Raw genomic sequence first — 18,494 nt, 5'->3', positions numbered from 1 at the left:
ACAAAGAAACCATAGATCTCGATAACATAAACAATAATTTAGACTTAACAGACATATATAGAATATACCATCCAACAAAGAGTGAATACATCAGCAGCACATGGATCCTTCCCTAAAATAGACTATAATTTATGCCACAAACCTACTGTTCACAAATACAAGATAGAGATACTACCTTGTATTCTATCAGATCATAATGGATTGAAATTAGAAATAAATGACAGAATTAAAAACAGAAACTACTCCAACACCTGGAGATTAAATAATGCACTACTGAATGATGAATGGATAACAGAAGACATCAGGGAGGAAATAAAAAAATTCTTAGAGGTAAACGAGAACAAAGATACATCATATCAAAATCCCTGGGACACTATTAAAGCAGTACTGAGAGGAAAATAAATTTCATGGAGCGCATTCAATGCAAGAAGAAGAAAATCAACAAATAAATGACCTAACACTACAACTCAAAGCCCTAGAAAAAGAAGAACAGAGCAACACCCAAAGTAATAGAAGACAGGAAACAGTTAAACTCAGAGCTAAAATCAATGAAATTAAAACAACAAAAACAATCGAAAAAATTGACAAAATAAATAGTTGGTTCTTCTAAAAAATAAACAAAATTGATAAACCCTTAGCCACACTAACAAACAGAAGGAGAGAGAAAACTCGAATTACTAAAATTCGGAATGAACAAGGAAATATCACGATAGACACAAGTGAAATACAAAACATAATTAGAAGCTATTTTGAAAATCTACACTGCAACAAAATCAAAAATCTCAAAGACATCAACAGGTTTCTAGAGACATATGAATTACCTAAACTGAACCAGGAGGACATACACAATTTAAATAGATCAATTTCAAATAATGAAATAGAAGAAGTCATCAAAAGTCTACCAACAAAGAAAAGTCCAGGGCCAGATGGGTTCTCACCCGAGTTCTACAAAACCTTTAAAGAAGAGCTCATTCCAATACTTCTCAAAGTATTCCATGAAATAGAAAAGGAGGGAACCCTTCCAAACTCATTCTATGAAGCCAGTATCACCCTGATACCTAAAACAAACAGAGACACATCAAGGAAAGAAAATTTCAGACCAATATCCTTAATGAACATTGACACAAAAATTCTCAACAAAATTTTAGCAAATCGCATACAAAAATATATTAAAAAGATAGTGTACCATGATCAAGTGGGTCTCATCCCAGGGATGCAAGGTTGGTTCAACATCCAGAAATCAATAAATGTAACTCACTATATCAACAGACTTAAAGTCAAGAATCACATGATTATTTCGATAGATGCAGAAAAAGCATTTGATAAAATACAGCATCCCTTCATGCTCAAAACACTAGGAAAAATAGGGATAGTAGGAACATTCCTTAACATTGTAAAGGCTATCTGTGCTAAGTCCATGGCCAATATCATTCTAAATGGTAAAAACCTGAAAGCATTCCCCCTAAAAACTGGAACAAGGCAGGGATGCCCTCTTTCACCACTTCTATTCAACACTGTCCTTGAAACTCTAGCCAGAGCAATTAGACAGACCAAAGAAATTAAAGGGATACGAATTGGAAAAGAAGAACTCAAACTATACCCATTTGCTGATGACATGATTATATATTTAGAGGAACTGAGAAATTCCACCAGAAAACTTTTAGAACTCATAAATGAATTCAGTAAAGTAGTAGGATAAAAGATCAATGCTCATAAATCTAATGCATTTTTATACATAAGTGATGAGTCCTCAGAAAGAGAAGTTAGGAAAACTACCCCGTTCACAATAGCTTCGAAAAAAATAAAATACTTGGGAATCAATCCAACAAAAGAGGTGAAAGACCTCTACAATGAGAACTACAGAACACTAAAGAAAGAAATTAAAGAAAACCTTAGAAGATGGAAAGATCTCCCATGTTCTTGGATAGGCAGAATTAATATTGTCAAAATGGCCATACTACCGAAAGTGCTATACAGATTCAATGCAATTCCAATTAAAATCCCAATGACGTACCTTACAGAAATAGAGCAAGCAATCATGAAATTCATCTGGAAGAATAAGAAACCCAGAATAGCTAAAACAATCCTTAGCATGAAAATGAAGCAGGGGGTATCGCAATACCAGAACTTCAACTAAAGTACAAGGCAATAGTAACAAAAACGGCATGGTATTGGTACCAAAATAGACAGGTAGATCAATGGTACAGAATAGAGGACATGGACACAAACCCAAATAGATACAATTTTCTCATACTAGACAAAGGGACCAAAAATATGCAATGGAGAAAAGATAGCCTCTTCAACAAATGGTGCTGGGAAAACTGGAAATCCATATGCAACAGAATGAAACTAAACCCATATCTATCACCCTGCACAAAAATCAACTCACAATGGATCAAAGACCTCGAAATCAGACCAGAGACCTTGCATCTTATAGAAGAAAAAGTAGGTTCACCTTATTGGCTTAGGATCAGACTTCCTTAATAGGACTCCCATAGCACAAGAAATAAAACCAAGAATCAATAACTGGGACAGATTCAAACTAAAAAGCTTTCTCTCAGCAAAGGAAACTACAGAGTGGGAGAAAATCTTCGCCACTCATACTTCAGATAGAGCACTAATTTCCAGAATACATAAAGAACTCAAAAAACTCTACACCAAGAATACAAATAACCCAATCAACAAATGGGCTAAGGAAATGAACAGACACTTCACAAAAGAAAATGTACAAGCAATCAACAAACATATGGAAAAATGTTCAACATCTCTAGTAATAAGAGAAATGCAAATCAAAACTACCCTAAGATTCCATCTCACCCCAATTCGAATGGCGATTATCCAGAATACAAGCAACAACAGGTGTTGGCGAGGATGTGAGGACAAAGGTACACTCATACATTGCTGGTGGGGCTGCATTTTAGTGCAGCCACTCTGGAAAGCAGCGTGGAGATTCCTTAGAAAACTTGAAATGGAACCACCATTTGACCCAGCTATCCCACACCTTGGCCTATACCCAAAGGACTTAAAATCAGCATAATACAGAGATGCAGACACATCATTGTTCATAGCAGCTCAATTCACAATAGCCAGATTGTGGAACCAACCTAGATGCCCTTCAGTTGATGAATGGATAAAGAAACTGTGGGTTTTTTTTTTTTTGTGTGTGTGTGTGTATGAATGAATGGAATACATATATATATATATATATATATATATCGGAATATTACTCAGCCAAGAAGAATAATAAAATTATGGCATTTGCAGGCAAATGGATGCAATTGGAGAATATCATGTTAAGTGAGATAAGTCAATCTCAAAAAACCAAAGGACAAATGATCTCGCTGATAAGTGGATGATGACACATAATGGGGGGGTGAGAGGGGGACAACAATGGAGGAAGGAGAGACTGTAATAGAAGGAAAAGAGGGGTGGGAGGGATGGGGGGAGAAAAAAATAACAATGAATCAAACACTATTACCCTATGTAAATGTATGATTACACAAATGGTATGCCTTTACTTCATGTACAGAGAAACAACATGTATCCCATGTGTTTACGATAAAAATAAATTAAAAAAAAGAAAATATATCTAAAAAGACAGATAGAATTGGACTTCAAGGTGAAAAAAGGTTTCACATTTAATTAATAAAAAAATTTACCTTTAAAAAAATTCAGTAACAATAAAAATAAATCACCAACATTAACAAAATATGTCTAGGTGAAAACATAAAGATGTATTTCCAAGTTACACCATAGGATTTCAACAATATCCAAAATTTGATGAGCCTATCACAAAAGTATATCTTACAAGTTAACCTTAAACCCCTTTTGAAATTTTCAAGCATCAAATAGCAACTTTTACTCTTATCTTTACATGTTTAAAGACTTAAGCAATCTCCATCTGTCAATATAAACATTATTTTATGTTACGTTTCAGTATGCTAAACATCAGACAAATGTTTACTTAAGTAATTCAAAAGATTTCAACAGTATTTTTAAAAAGATTCCAAAGCTCTTTTTTTTCCTTCTACTATACCTCAAATTGAGTTACCTCAGATTGTTCTTGCTAACTTGATACTTTTGACTCTCTATACTGCATCATTTAAAAAGGTCAAGAGCTCCCTCCTCATAAGGGAAAAGAAAACAAAAAGTGTTTAAGTGATTAATATTTTGAAGTGTTCGTGAATTGTTCCACAATAATGAAAAGACTGATAAGAAATCACCAAAATAATTTTATAACAGTGCTGTGATAATTGTGATTCAGAAAATTATGATTTAATTTAGAAAAGAATCACTGGATATACTTCAGTGCCTTGTACACAGGAAGGAAAAATTGAACAAATGCTCAATAAGGAAAGTGATAGCAAGGAGTAAGGAAGTATCTCAAAGTTATTACACTTCTCAGACATAATATACTTTTATGTAAAAAGTATCTATTGCTCCAAGTAAGTAGCTGACCTCCTGAAATTGTATGCTACATTATATGCATGCATTTCTCAGATTTTCTTTAGGACCCTGACATATTTGCATAACATAGATTCCTTTAAAAAAAGAAACAGAATATTTCACATATGAGATCCTTCTATTCTCTCATCATAAGATTTGAGCTATACATCCACAGTCAGAATACTAGGTAACTGAAACACAGGATGTCCATTTTATTTTCTCTTCTAATGTTAATTTTCATAAGTAACTATATAGTTACCATTTTTCCCCTTGCAGATTATAAGCAATCTACAGAAAGATACATTAAAGCCGAAACTATTCTACTCCTCATAAAAATTTCTCTCCTAGACTTAGTATGCACTTATTATTTTTGCTGGAACCAAACTTTATTCTGATGGTGACAAAATGATTCTCCCAGGACTCTGTCCATATTTATTAATATGCATTCTACTAAAGACAAAACCACTTCTTCTCATTTACAATCACTATGGACTCATGGATTCCTATTTTTATCACAGTTTATAATTCATTAATGTCCTTTTGGTACTCAAATTATCACAGATTTGACAAGGTAGCCCCTTCAAGTTCCTTCAAGTATGGGTTCCTTTAAGTTCTGTATCTTTTTGACATTCATTCTCTCTTTCTCTCTCCCCCCACCTCTCTTTTTTAAAGGGGTAAGAAGGTGTTCCATGTTTATCTTGCATCCACCCTATCCAACCCTAAAAATAAGTCATTTCTCCCAGGACATCTGGTAAGTGAGGAATGGTATTAAGACAATATTCTGGGTGACAGATATGCTCATTATTACTAGTGTATCTCTGTGTCTAGACCTTATTAGTAAGGAGCTAAGGAACATGTAAATGTGTATCACCCACCATATAAAAGAATCCACACATTTATATGTATTTGAATACATACATATATGTGTACACATACAAACGTGTGTGTATATATATATATATATATATACACATATATATATAGTCAATAATTTAAATTTTTTTATCCATTCCACAGGGTTCTTCACTGTCTTCCTCCTCTCATATTTGTATCTTCTTTCTTCCTCACAGAAAAACCCTCATGCTCAACAATATCTCTACTCATTTTTTCAATCCTATAACACTTCTAAAATTGTTTATAGTGTTTCCATACTTATAATACTTTTAAAAAAAAAACCAAAGCTACTTAATTTGTTTTCAATTCTTCTCATCCCATCCCCTCAAGAGGCTCTACAAATATTGTGTTCCTAAGTACCTGGATTAGTTCCCCCATAACCTTCAATGTGAAGCAAAAATTAACTAGCATTTAATCTATAAAAGGTAACAAAATTCTCATAACAAAAACAAATGGTAAATTAAAAAATTGCAATTAAGGAAAATATGCATTGAGAACAAATAACACAAGTAAAAGATTCTCAATATAAAGAACAGTGTTTAAAATTAATAAACATGAAAATTTTTATAGATCCAAATGATGAAACAAAAAAGTATCGATTTCTCTTTAATAAATTAACAAATGAAAATATCAAAAGCAGAAAACTACATTCTCCTTTTCTCCTACTAGTTATTCATAGGCACTTTGATTATGATATTGGCTTTTAAAAAAAATTTGTTTTAGTTACAGATGGACACAATACCTTTATTTTACTTTTATGTGGTGCTGAGGATAGAACCCAGGGTCTCACGCATGCTAGGCGAGCCCTCTACCACTAAGCCACAACCCCAGTCCAATACTGGCTTTTAATAGGTGGCCTGGAAATAACTTTTCTGTAAGAAGTAGGGAGGCTGAAAGAAAAGGGTTAATAGGGATCAATAATACTTAAGAGATATCCGAGCTGTGGAACTGAAGTCAGTCAAGACCTCCTTTCCTCTCCCAGGCCATACCAGAAATAAAACATAGTCAAGAATATTCAGGGCTCGGGATATAGCTCAGTTGGTAGAATGCTTGCCTTGCAAGCACGAAGCCCTGGGTTCAATCTCCAGTACCACAAAAAAAAAAGAATATTCATAGTAACCATTCAAAAACTGAAAGTCAAAGAGGCATTAGTCTTCAAAAATGCTTGGGTGATGAGAATATTTTCAAAGAAGAAAGCAGTTACTTTAAGCCATTTCCTAAAAGATGAAAGTACCCATTGTTATACATAGAAATATATATATACTATATGCCAAACAGTCTTAAGTCAGAAGCATATTATGTATTAATATTGGTTATATTGAGTTTTTATCTTTAATTTCACTTCAAAATATTTTTTAAATGAAATAGAAATAAAAGGGTCAAGCTTCCATTTCAAAATAGAAAGGGGAAGAGCTCTTCCGAGCAAAGTAATAAAAGGCTTTTCACCGCACACAGTTTAGTTTACTAACTATATTCTTGCTGTCTTAATCCTTTTTTATATAAGAACATTTTTTCAACATTCTGAATATATTTACCATTATAATTTCTTTCTTTAAAATAATACATTCAAATAAGCTTGAAAAACAGAATTAATCACTATTTTTTAAGTAAATATAAGCAAGAGGAAAAAAATGTTCTAGTCAGCAGATTAAGAGAACTTTTTCAAGAGCAAGTAAAGCAGAGCCATTTAATCCATTCCACATATTCCACTGAGTTTCTATTACGCTAGCATTTCTCATCTTCAAATGCACAGACCTTAACTGGCTAATAGGCCTGAGCCCCTTTGATAGAAAGGAGCCAGATTCCCTTGCAGAAGTACCCTACAACACTATCACAAGGGTATATTATAAACTGGAGTTGGCAAACTACAGTTCTCCAGGCCTGAAATCAGCTATTGTAAATAAAGTTTCATTGTAACATAGTCATGTTCATTCATCCACATACTGCCTATGTTCAATTTTGCATTACAATGGCAAAAGGGAGTGGCTGAGACAGAGACTGTAATGAACCACAAACCCTAAAATATTTACTATTTAGCCTTTTATAGGAAAAAAAATGTGCTGACCCTTAATACAAATCTTCCAACTATTTTCCAAAGGACTGGCACCATTTGCTAGGGTGACTATGCACTTGAAAAAAGGAATGCCCAGACCACTTGGAAAATTACAAGATACTCACTTTAAAAAGACAATTAGTCAGGGACCCAAAATGCCCTCATGATCCATCAAGTAAACAGAGAACTTAGAATATTTGGGTGATAAATGTGTTTCTGGCTGAAAAATGAAATTCTGCCATTAGCAAAAATCATAGATGAAACTGGAATCATTATGTTAAGTGAAATAAGCCAGGCACAAAAAATCAAGTATGGGATCTCACTCATACACAGAATACGAAAAAGATAATCTTAAAGAAGTTGAGAGTAGAAGACTGGTTACCAGACGAAAGGACAAAGAGATGATCCAGGAGACTGAATTACAATTACAAAGAAGTAAGAAATTCTGGTGTGCTACTGGCACAGCAGAGTGACTATAACTAGCAATAATATGTTTTTTGTTTTTGTTGTTTCAAAAACCTAGAGTGAAGATTTTGAATGGTTTCACCATAAAGAAATAATAAATGAAGGGACAGAAGTTTGACCTGATTTAAACATTTAACAATGTAAACATGTAGCATAACAACACATGGTACCCTTAAATAAGTATAATTTTTATGTTTTTATGTGTCAGTTAAAAGTAAATTTAAATAAATTTAAAAAATAAATCTAAGTGGACTAGCATCTCCATAAATACAATCTTGGCTATTTTCATTACTGGATGTATAACTGGGAAGAAATACTCAGCAACTGGAAGAATTTCCACAGTGGCTGTCTGACCCATTGAGTAAGAGTCATTATTCTAGGAAAGACCAAATGAAAGCCCCTACAATTTGCCCTCCCCACCAGAAAAACAAACCAAAAGCAGTTATACATCCCCAAGGGAGGTACAGAGATAAGTGCCATCCTCAAAGACTTAGAATAATTATGAATTATCATAAATTTAATCAGGTTGTTATACCAACTGCAGCTGCTATTCCAGATGTGCTATCTTTAATGAAGCAGATAAACAAAGCCTCTGTGATTATACACAACCAAAAAATGACAAATGCTGTTATTTCTATACCAATCTGAAGTACTATCAGAAGATATCTGCCTTTGCCTGGCATGACCAACATTATATCTCACAGCCATAGTACATGGCTCTTCTGTTTTCTGCCATGGATATTGCAAAGAGGCAGTAACTTTTTTAAAATTAATAAAAACAAATACATATTTAGTATTCATTATGAAATATGCAACAATCTTAAATGTTTTACATGTATTATTTTATAAAACTCCAACAAGAGGTAGGCACTACAATTATCCACATTATAGAGTTCTAGAAATACACAAGCAATAGAAAGACTAAGTAACTTGAATAAAGAGTGGCAGAGTTGGAATTGAAATGCAGGTGGTATAAATCCAGAGCCCCTTTGCTTAATTAAGATCTACTACACTAGTGTGATGGATAGAAGAGCTATTTTGTCTGCATATTAATCCATTTGTCAGTTGGCAGATATATGAGTTGCTTGCATCTTCTGACTATTATAAATAATGTTGCTAAGAAGAATCATGGATTATCATTTCTCTTGGGTATGTATACCATGAGAGTAGAATTAATGGGTCATATAAGTCTCTAGCATTCTGAGAAACTACCAAACTGTTGGCCAAAGTGGCTGTACTAATTTACAATCTTAATATCAATATCTGAGGTTTTCTATTTCCCCACATTTCATCACCACCTGTTACTGTCTTTTTCAGAGACAACAGTCTCTTTTTAACAATTTATAATTGATGAAACAAATGAGCCCAAGATACATGCATTTTAAAAAGGAAAAATTAACAACAAAGTTTGGAATCAAACAAGAAACAGCTCACATTGGAAGCTGGATTTATATGGTACACCAAGTAACAGGTAAAACTGTAGGAGTAACAAGAAAGGAAGATGGACTTTTAAATCTATTTCAATTAAAACAAAAATAATAGCAAACATTGAAATGTTTATCATGTGCCAGGATCTGTTCTAAAAATATATTTAGTCCTCAGAAAAGTCATATGAGGCTGATTTCTATTTTACTGATGAAAAACCTGAGGCACAGAAACAGGTAATAAGAGATAGTCTTGTATAAAAAACTTCCCGAGAACTTTTCAAATCTGCACCAGTTTGCATGATTACTGATGTACAGGTTCCACAGTTAACTGGTAACCCAGAATATCTCTACACCATACATTTGGTCAGGAAGAATAACCTTGAATTTACAAATCAATATTTACCCAACATTTGGATCAGAGGAACTATTTTGGAAACTGCCCCCCAAATCATTCATACATGTGTTTATAAATATGTGTTCTACCCATTCCTATCAATAGTCAAAAATCATCTATCCCTAGATTAAAATCAGCCAAGAGTGTAAAATACCTATTCAGGGGCCCAAGAAAATTATTCTCTAGCAATTTTTTTTGCCACTAAGTCTCAATGACAAACTAAGTTCTAAACAGGATGTAAGGATGTAAAATATTAAATACCCTATTTTTGAAAAACTAACATCCATATGCCTAGTTAAACCCCTTTCTTTACTTAGGATTCACCACATTGCACAGTATCCCTTCTTTGAGAATTTTTGCTCTCTTAAGAGACTATTTTAATCTTATGGCGTCTGGATTCCTATAAAAAAATAACATATCCTTTCTTTAAAAAAAAAAAGTTTTCCACCTTTATTGAGGTATACATGACAAATATTATTTAGAGTGCACAATGTGGTGTTTTCATATTCCAATACATTGTGAAATGAGAAATATGACCACAATCAGGTTAATTTTCATACCTATCACCTCACATAGCTGCTATTTTTTAGGTGTGTGTGAGTCTTAACACTTAAGATCTACCTTCTTAGCAAATTTCAAGTGTATAGTACAGCAATATTAACTATAGTTACCATGGTATACATTAGATCTCAAATTATTCATCCTGCATGACTGAAACATGAAACCCTTTGATCAACATCTCCCCATTTTCACCATACCCAGCCCCTGTCAAAGACCATTCTTCTCTACTTCAATGAGTCTGACTTTTTAGATTCCATATACAGTATCTGTCTTTCTGTGTTTATTTCAATTAGCATATTTTCCTCCAGGGTTATACATATTATTGCAAATGGCAGGATTTTCTTCCTTTTAAATACTGAATAATATTCTATTTTACGTAGTAAGTTACAATTTTCTTTATTCATTCATCTATTGAGGAACATTTTGCTTTGTTCCGCATTTTAGCTGCAATAAACATGGGTGTACAACTCTCTCTTCAAATTATTGAGGCTGTTCCTTTGGACACACCAAGTTATGATATTGCTGGATGATCTGGTTATTTTATTTTATTTGCAAGACCTCAATACCATTTTCCATAGTGACTATGCCATTTCACACTCCCACCAATAGTGCACAGGAGTTAGGGGTCCCTGTTCTCCACATCTTCTCTTACACCTGTTATCTCTTGTTTTGAGAATACTTATTCTAATGTATATCCTATCTACAAAAGGCACATCTGTTTTAGATTTGACAGGTAGAATGAATGTCATGGCATACATTGGTAAACTTTAATCTCTTTGCTACTGTTATATTTACATTTTTATGATTTCTCCTTATGCTTAAGCAGTTCTTATTTTGTTGTATTTATTTAAATGTCTTAAAAATGTGTAGAACAAAGTGAAATAAAACAATTTGAAAATATAATGAACATATTCACAGTAAAGCATCTTTTATTCTAAAACGGCAATCAATAAAATCATAAAGGAAGCATTCTAATAAATGAAAAACTTAACACCTAATGAACATCATAAAAAACTTATTGTCAACTTGAAAACCTTACCCTAATGAAGTATGAATAAATGTTTGCTGTGCACATGCAAATATGAAGTAGTATCCTTCAAGGTAAAAAAGACTTATTTTCAATAAGTCTCATCGTAATCCCTTCAATTATATCTTACACTTATAATTCATTTGGTAAGATTAACTTTATTTTAATATTGCTGGTAGCTATTTAAAATTAAAAAAAATTTTAAGACTAAAAGTAAAATTTAAAGTTTGCTACAAAATGTTAGTCTCTATAGGTCAAAAGAACAAGTAATTTGTGGAAATAAGAGAGATGTATACGTAAAATATAAAATATTTCACTTTTTTTAACATTGCAAAAATACCCTAGAAATAGTGAAGTCTTAGAATATTATTTAATGTAAAAATCACAGAAGGGGGAAAGCATTGGTGAGTGGAATACTTACCCTTCTCCTCCCATTCTTGTTATCTTTAGGCGAAAATCTACAGAATTCAGACTGGGAGGTTTCCATTTCAAAATATCATCACATCGACCAGGCTTATATTTCTAAAGTGAATTAAAATGATGATCATAATTAGTAAGAAGCTAAAAAATTAAAGATTCAATTTATTAAATTTAACATTACTTTTACTAATAAGCAAAATTATTTCTTTTCTGAACATAATTTTTTTAATCTTCTACAAACATATGAGACTAAATATATCCCTCCTAACTGATGGCCCTTCTCCTTTTCCTATCAAGGACACAGACCCTTGTTTATGAAAGCCCAAAAAAATAAAACCAGTTATTTAATCTAATCTTTCTATGACTTAAAGATTGACGATTTTTTCAAAAACCTATCTTTTTCCTTATTCATATTTCCTCAGGGACAAATTACAATGAGCAAAATTAGGCAATGAAATTTAAAAAATAGATACAGTCATATAACTATCACTACAATCGTAATACGAAACATTCCAGTGACCCAACAGTTTCATCCTGACATTTGCAATCAATTCTCCTCCTTAATTTTGGTAACAATGAACAGCTATCTATCACTATAGTTGTGTAGCTCCTCAGGAATACATAACAACAACATAAGATTTTTGAGGTATAGTTATGCTGGTTATATATTAGTAGTTTGTTCCTTTTTATTTGAGTAAGATTCCTTTGTAATACATATAACACCAATGGCTTATGCATTTACAAGTTGATGGATATCTGGGTTGTTTACAGGTTTTGTCTATCATAAATGATGCTGCTCAAAATTTTATACACATTTTCTTAACTCCTAGATAAACACACTGAAGAATGGAATGACAGTGTCATATACTAAATGCATATTTAACTTTGTACAAAATCATCAAACTGTTTTCCATCAAGGATGTAATATTTCCCATTCCCACCAGCAATGTATTTGGTTGACCTATTCCATATCTACCCTAGGACTAGGCATTGTCAGTCTTTTCAATTTTAACCATTTTCATAATTTGCATTACTCTAACAACAAAAGATGTTGAAGATCTTTTCATTTGCTTAGTTGCTATCTGGATACCCTTTGGTGAAGTGTTCAAATCTTTTATTCCTATTTTTATTACGTTGTTTGTTTCATAACTGACTTACAAGAAGAGTTGTTTATATATTTGGACAAATAACCTTTGTTTCATATATGTATCACAAATATTTCCTAACCAGTCTTTGGACTCCCTTTTCATTTTCTTAACAATTTCTTTTGAAGAGCAAAGTATTGCTTTTTATTTTAGAGAGGTCAAAATTACTCATTTTTAAATTATATAATTTGCATTTTTGTGTCCTGTTTAAGAAAACTGTTTCTAATCTAAAGTCACTAGACTTTTACTATGTTTTTTCTACTGTGTTTTCTTAGAGAACTTTCATAGTTTTAGCTCTTATTGTTAGGTCAATGATTCATTTCAAGTTTACTTATTTATATGGTGTAATGTAAAGGCTTAGGTTCACTGGCAGATGAATATTAAATTAATCCAGCACCATTTGTTGCAAAAATTGTCTTTTCCACATTGAATTGCCTTGGCACCTTTGACAAAAATCAGTTGTTAGAAATATATTTCTGTCCTCACTAATGACATTGACACATATGCCTTTCTTTCTGCTAACCGCACGGTCTCAACTTGTAAATTTTGAAAACAGGTTGTGTAAGTCCTCAAAACTTTTTTCTTCTTCTTCAAAACACTTTTAGCTAATGTGACATTTGTATTTCCACCTAAATTTTTTAAAAAGCTTGTCAATTTGTATGAAAAATAAGCCTACTGGGAATTTAATCAAAATTGTACTAAATCAATAGATTAGGGAAGAAATGCATCTTAACACTGAATCTTACGATTAATAAATACTAAAAATTCCTGCACTTATTTACATCTCTTTAAATGAACCTCAGCAATGTTCTTAGACAGTTTTATTAAATACATTTCTAAGAATATTTTTGGTGATATTATCCATGCAAAAACTCAGCTTTATTCCTATATACCAGCAATAAAAATCCAAAAAGAAAATTAAGAAATTAAGAAAATTCACAATAGCTTCTAAAAGAACAAAATACCCAGGGACATATTTAACTTAGAAAATGAATGATCCATACAGCAAAAACTATAAAACATTGATGAGAAGTTAAAGAAGAACTACAAATGAAAAGAAACCACATGGTCATGGATAAGACTTAATATTGCTAAGATGTCAGTACTATTTAGAGCAATCTACAGGAGAATCAATGCAATTCCCATCCAAATTCCAACATTTTTTTATAGGAATGAAAAGGCCAAACTTAAAACTCATGGAATTTCAAGGTATCCTGAAAAGCTGAAATCATCTTTTAAAAAGAACAAAAATAGTCTCACTTTCTACTTCCAAAACTTATTCCAAAGCTACAGTAATCAAAGCAATACCTACTGGTCTAAGGACAGACACAAAGACCAATGAAAATAAACCTATACATTCATAGACAAATAATGTTTTACAAGGGCACCAAGTCCATTTAATGAGGGAAGAATACTCTCTTCAAGAAACAATGCTGGAACAATGGGATTTTCACATGCAAAACAATGAAGATAGACTCCCCACTTCACACTAAAAATTAACTAAAAATGGATCAAAAACCTAAATATAACAGCACACTAAAGTCTTAAAGGAAAACACAGGGGTAAATCTTTCTGACCTTGGATTTAGAAATGGATTTAAACTGGGCATCAAAAGCACAGACAACAAAAGAAAAAAATAGATAAAACAGACTTCGTCAAAATTTAAAATCTTTAACGTACCGCACGGTGGTGCACACCTGTAAATCCTAGCTACTCAGGAGGTTAAGACAGGAACATTTTAAGATGGAGTTCAGTCTAGGCAACTTAGTAAGACCCTGTCTCAGCAAAAAGTTTTAAAAGGTCTGGGGATGTAGCACAGTTGTAGAGTGTTTGCCCAGCATGCACAAAGTCCTGAGTTCAATCACCAGTACCAAAAAAAGTTAAAAACTTTGTGCATCACAGGACACTACCAAGACAGTGAAAAGATAACCTACATGATGGGAGAAAATGTTTGCAAATTATATATTTGATAAGGATTTAATATACAGAATATATAAAGAACTTTTACAATTTAACAACAAAAAGACCAACAACCCAATTTTAAAATAGTCAAAACATTTCTCCATAGAGATACACAAATGAAAAAAGTCGAACACTACAGTTAGTCATTTTAAAAAAAGTAAGTCAAAACTAAAATGAGATAACATTTCACACATCTATAAGGGTGGCTAAAATCAAAAACACAGAAAATAACAAGTAATGGTGAGGATGTAAAGAAATCCCAATCTGTATACATTGTTGGAAGAAATGCAGAATGGTGCAGCCACCATAGACAGCAGCTTGACAATTCCTAAAATACGAGATGTAGAATCACCATCTGACGCTGCAATGCCCTATGACACTGCAGTTCCACTCCTACCTGCACATTCCTACAAATTGAAAAGTTTATGTCAATGTTCACTGCAGCATTATTCACAAAAATCAAAAGGTGGAAATAACCAGTTTCTATCAACAGAAAGAATAAACAAAGGGAATATATACATACAATGAACTATTATTACTCAGCCATAAAATAGAATGAAGTTCTGACACATGCTACAAAATGGATGAACCTCAAAAGCAGTATGTTAAATGAAATAAGTCAAACACAAAATAATATTGTACTATTCCACTTCTATAAAATATCTAGACTAGGCAAAATCATAGTAACAGAAAGTGGATTAGAGACCACCAGGGGTAGAGGCGGAGGATAAGGGAAGTCACAGCTTAATGGTTACAGAATTCCTGTATATTGTGATTAAGAGTTTTGGAAATACAGAGTGGAGATAGTTTTATATCACAGTCAGGTAGTTAAATAGACTACTGGAAAAAAAAATGTTTTCTTAAAAAATTACATGTGAATATTTACTGTGCTCTTATTATTGATTACTTATATAAAATGTAAACATGAATGAATCACAGTAATAATATATTCATATATTCAGTTTATAGTTAACCCAACTGGAATGCATTTATTCAACACAATCAAAACTTATTTGAATGGACTTTATTATAAATATTAAGGTATACAACATGATATTTTGATATAGTGAAACAATTACACACAAATTAACACATCCATTTCTTCACATTGTTAGCATCTCTGTGTGCATAAAAGAGTATGTAAAATCTATTTTCTCAGCAAATTTCCAGTACACAACACAATATTATTAACTACAGATGTTTTGCTGTACATTAGATCTTCAGGCTTATTCATCTTATATAATTGCAACTTTGTGCTCTTTGATCAGTCTCTCATATCTAACCCATGATAACTACTGTTCTACACTGTTTCTATGTAATTGACTTTTGAAGATTCCACACAGACATAAGGGTATACAGTGTTTTGTTTTTTATGCTGGGCTTATTTTACATAGCAAAATGGCCTCAGGTTCTATCCAAGTTGTCATAAATGGCAGGGTTTCCTTTTTTAAACCTGAATAATATTCCATTTCATGTATATACCACAATTTATCCATTCATCCACTAAAGGACCTTGAGGTGGTTTCTATATCTTGGTTATTGTACACAATGCTACTATAGACCCAGTGGTACATATATGTCTATAAAGGTGCTGATTTTCATTTCTTTTGATGCATCCCCAGAAGTGGCAAACAGTAGCTCTGTTTTTAATTATTCACAAAGTATACACATTGCTTCCCATCATGGCTATAACAATTTACATTCTCACTAACAGTGTACAAAAGGGCGCCCTTTTCTCCATATCTTTACCAATACTTGTTATCTCTTGTCTTTGTGATAATAGTCCATAAAATATGCATGAAATGATACCACATTCTGGCTTTGATTTACATTTGCCTATTGCCCAGTTTAATGTCTTCTTTGGGAAAAAGACTATTCAGGTCCTTTTTCATTTTTTAAAATTATTTGGGGGATGCTGTTTGTTTAGTTGGTTGTTTGCTATTGAGTTCCTAATAGTGTACAGTTGATAATAACCCCTAACCAGATATATAGTTTGAAAATATTTTCTCCCAATGATAGGCAGCCTTTTCATTATGTTGATCGTTTCCTTTGCTGTTCAGAAGCTTTGTAGTTTGAAGTAAGCCCACCAACCTATTTTTTATTTTTGTTATTTGAACTTTGTCATTTGGTATTCAAAAAATCATTGCTAAGACTAAAAAGTCAAAATGCTTTTCCCTTATGTTTCCTACCAGCTTTACAGTCTTAACATTTCTATCTTTATCTTTAGTTGATTTTTAATATGGTATAAGAGTTAAATTTCATTTTTGTATGTGGATATTCAATTTTCCCGCTGCCATTTATTGAAGAAATTACTTTTTCTCCAGTGTATTCTTGTTGATCTTGTCAAAAATTAAGTTGACTTGGGGCTGGAAGTGTAGCTCAATGGTGGAACAAGACACACTTATTTTAAGAAGCCTAGGTTCAATCCCAGTAAAAACAACAAGAAAAACTCAGTTGACCATAGATGTTTAGATTTATTTCTGGGCTCTCTATTCTGGGCCATTGTTCTATGGTGTTTATTTTTACATCAGAACCACACTGTTTTGATTAACAGAGATTGATAAAACAACTTACAATCAGAAAGTGTGATGCCTCCAATTTGTTGGAGGCCTCAAAACTCAATTTGTTGTTGCCTCAAAGCTGCCTTGGCTGATATTCAGGGTCTTTTATGGTTTTAGATAAATTGTACAAATTTTTTTCTAGCTCTATGGAAAATGCAATTAGTATTTTGATTAGGATAATGTAAATCTGTATTTAGATCTAGATAGTATGAAAAACATGAAGCAAATTGAAAAAAAACAAAAGTAGAAAAATGCAGATATACTAAAGGAAAAGCAAGTATGTCAATTCAAAAAGGACATTATGGAGTTAGGAGCATATTGTGAAAAAGATAGGAAGAAAAAGTTGCTGAGTATCCTCATTAATATTATTTTAAAATGTGAAAATCAAATTGCTTTTCTAAAATCTAACTGATTTTTATAAATTTGAGAAAAACTGCAAAACCCTAGTCATAGGATCACTAATTTCAAAGAGAAGTCTACATGACAATTTAATATAACTTAAGTTTTGCTATACCTTTTATTTGCAGCATATTTAAGAACATCTATTATTTTCTCCCAGGTCTTATGTTTAAACATGAATGAATATAAAATAAGATATAATTTTTCAGCAGAAACTTTTTCCATGTATTTATCATAAAAGATTCATTAGGTAACATATATACTTCTAGATGATCACAAATAAATCCCTCTAGATGTCCTTTAAATATAAATTTTATAAAATGTGAAATCTGAAAAAAAAATCTGTCAATCCATTAATGAAAAAAATCTGATAAAAATTAAATCATTTTCCTAATAAAACATGTATAACAGAAATATTACAAACCTTTTAGTAAAGTAGCTCAGTATGGTAATAAGGGTTCAAACAGAGTAAAGGAGAAAGAAGTTTCAGTAAAGTAAAATGGGCTGAAAAAGAAATACTGATTCTATGTACTTTGAAAAAGGTTATGTCCATTCCTTTCCTACCACTTAGCCTCTGAGACAAAAGTATCATACATATAGACAAATCATCATTTACTTTTGTTCCTTCTTTATTTATATGCGACTATGAGTATAGGATACTTAGAAAATAACAATCCAAGTTATTAAATTTAGTAACGTTTAATGATTATACAGTTTTAAATTATCTCATAACAGGCAAT

At 32.2% G+C, this 18,494-nt stretch overlaps 1 protein-coding gene across 1 annotated transcript in view; it reads right to left on the bottom strand.

Moving 5' to 3' along the window:
• Positions 1–18,494, bottom strand: part of Rngtt (RNA guanylyltransferase and 5'-phosphatase) — a 311,879-nt gene that overhangs the window by 130,511 nt on the left and 162,874 nt on the right. Inside the window, exon 13 of the mRNA XM_047558064.1 lies at positions 11,689–11,789. Coding sequence (XP_047414020.1) covers positions 11,689–11,789 — 101 coding nt within the window. The remainder of the gene's footprint in view (positions 1–11,688; positions 11,790–18,494) is intronic.

This window comes from Sciurus carolinensis, chromosome 7 (assembly GCF_902686445.1).
Source record: "Sciurus carolinensis chromosome 7, mSciCar1.2, whole genome shotgun sequence".
NCBI lineage: Eukaryota > Metazoa > Chordata > Mammalia > Rodentia > Sciuridae > Sciurus > Sciurus carolinensis.
Note: the sequence above shows the minus strand (reverse complement) of the source record. Positions and strands in the feature narration are given on the sequence as shown.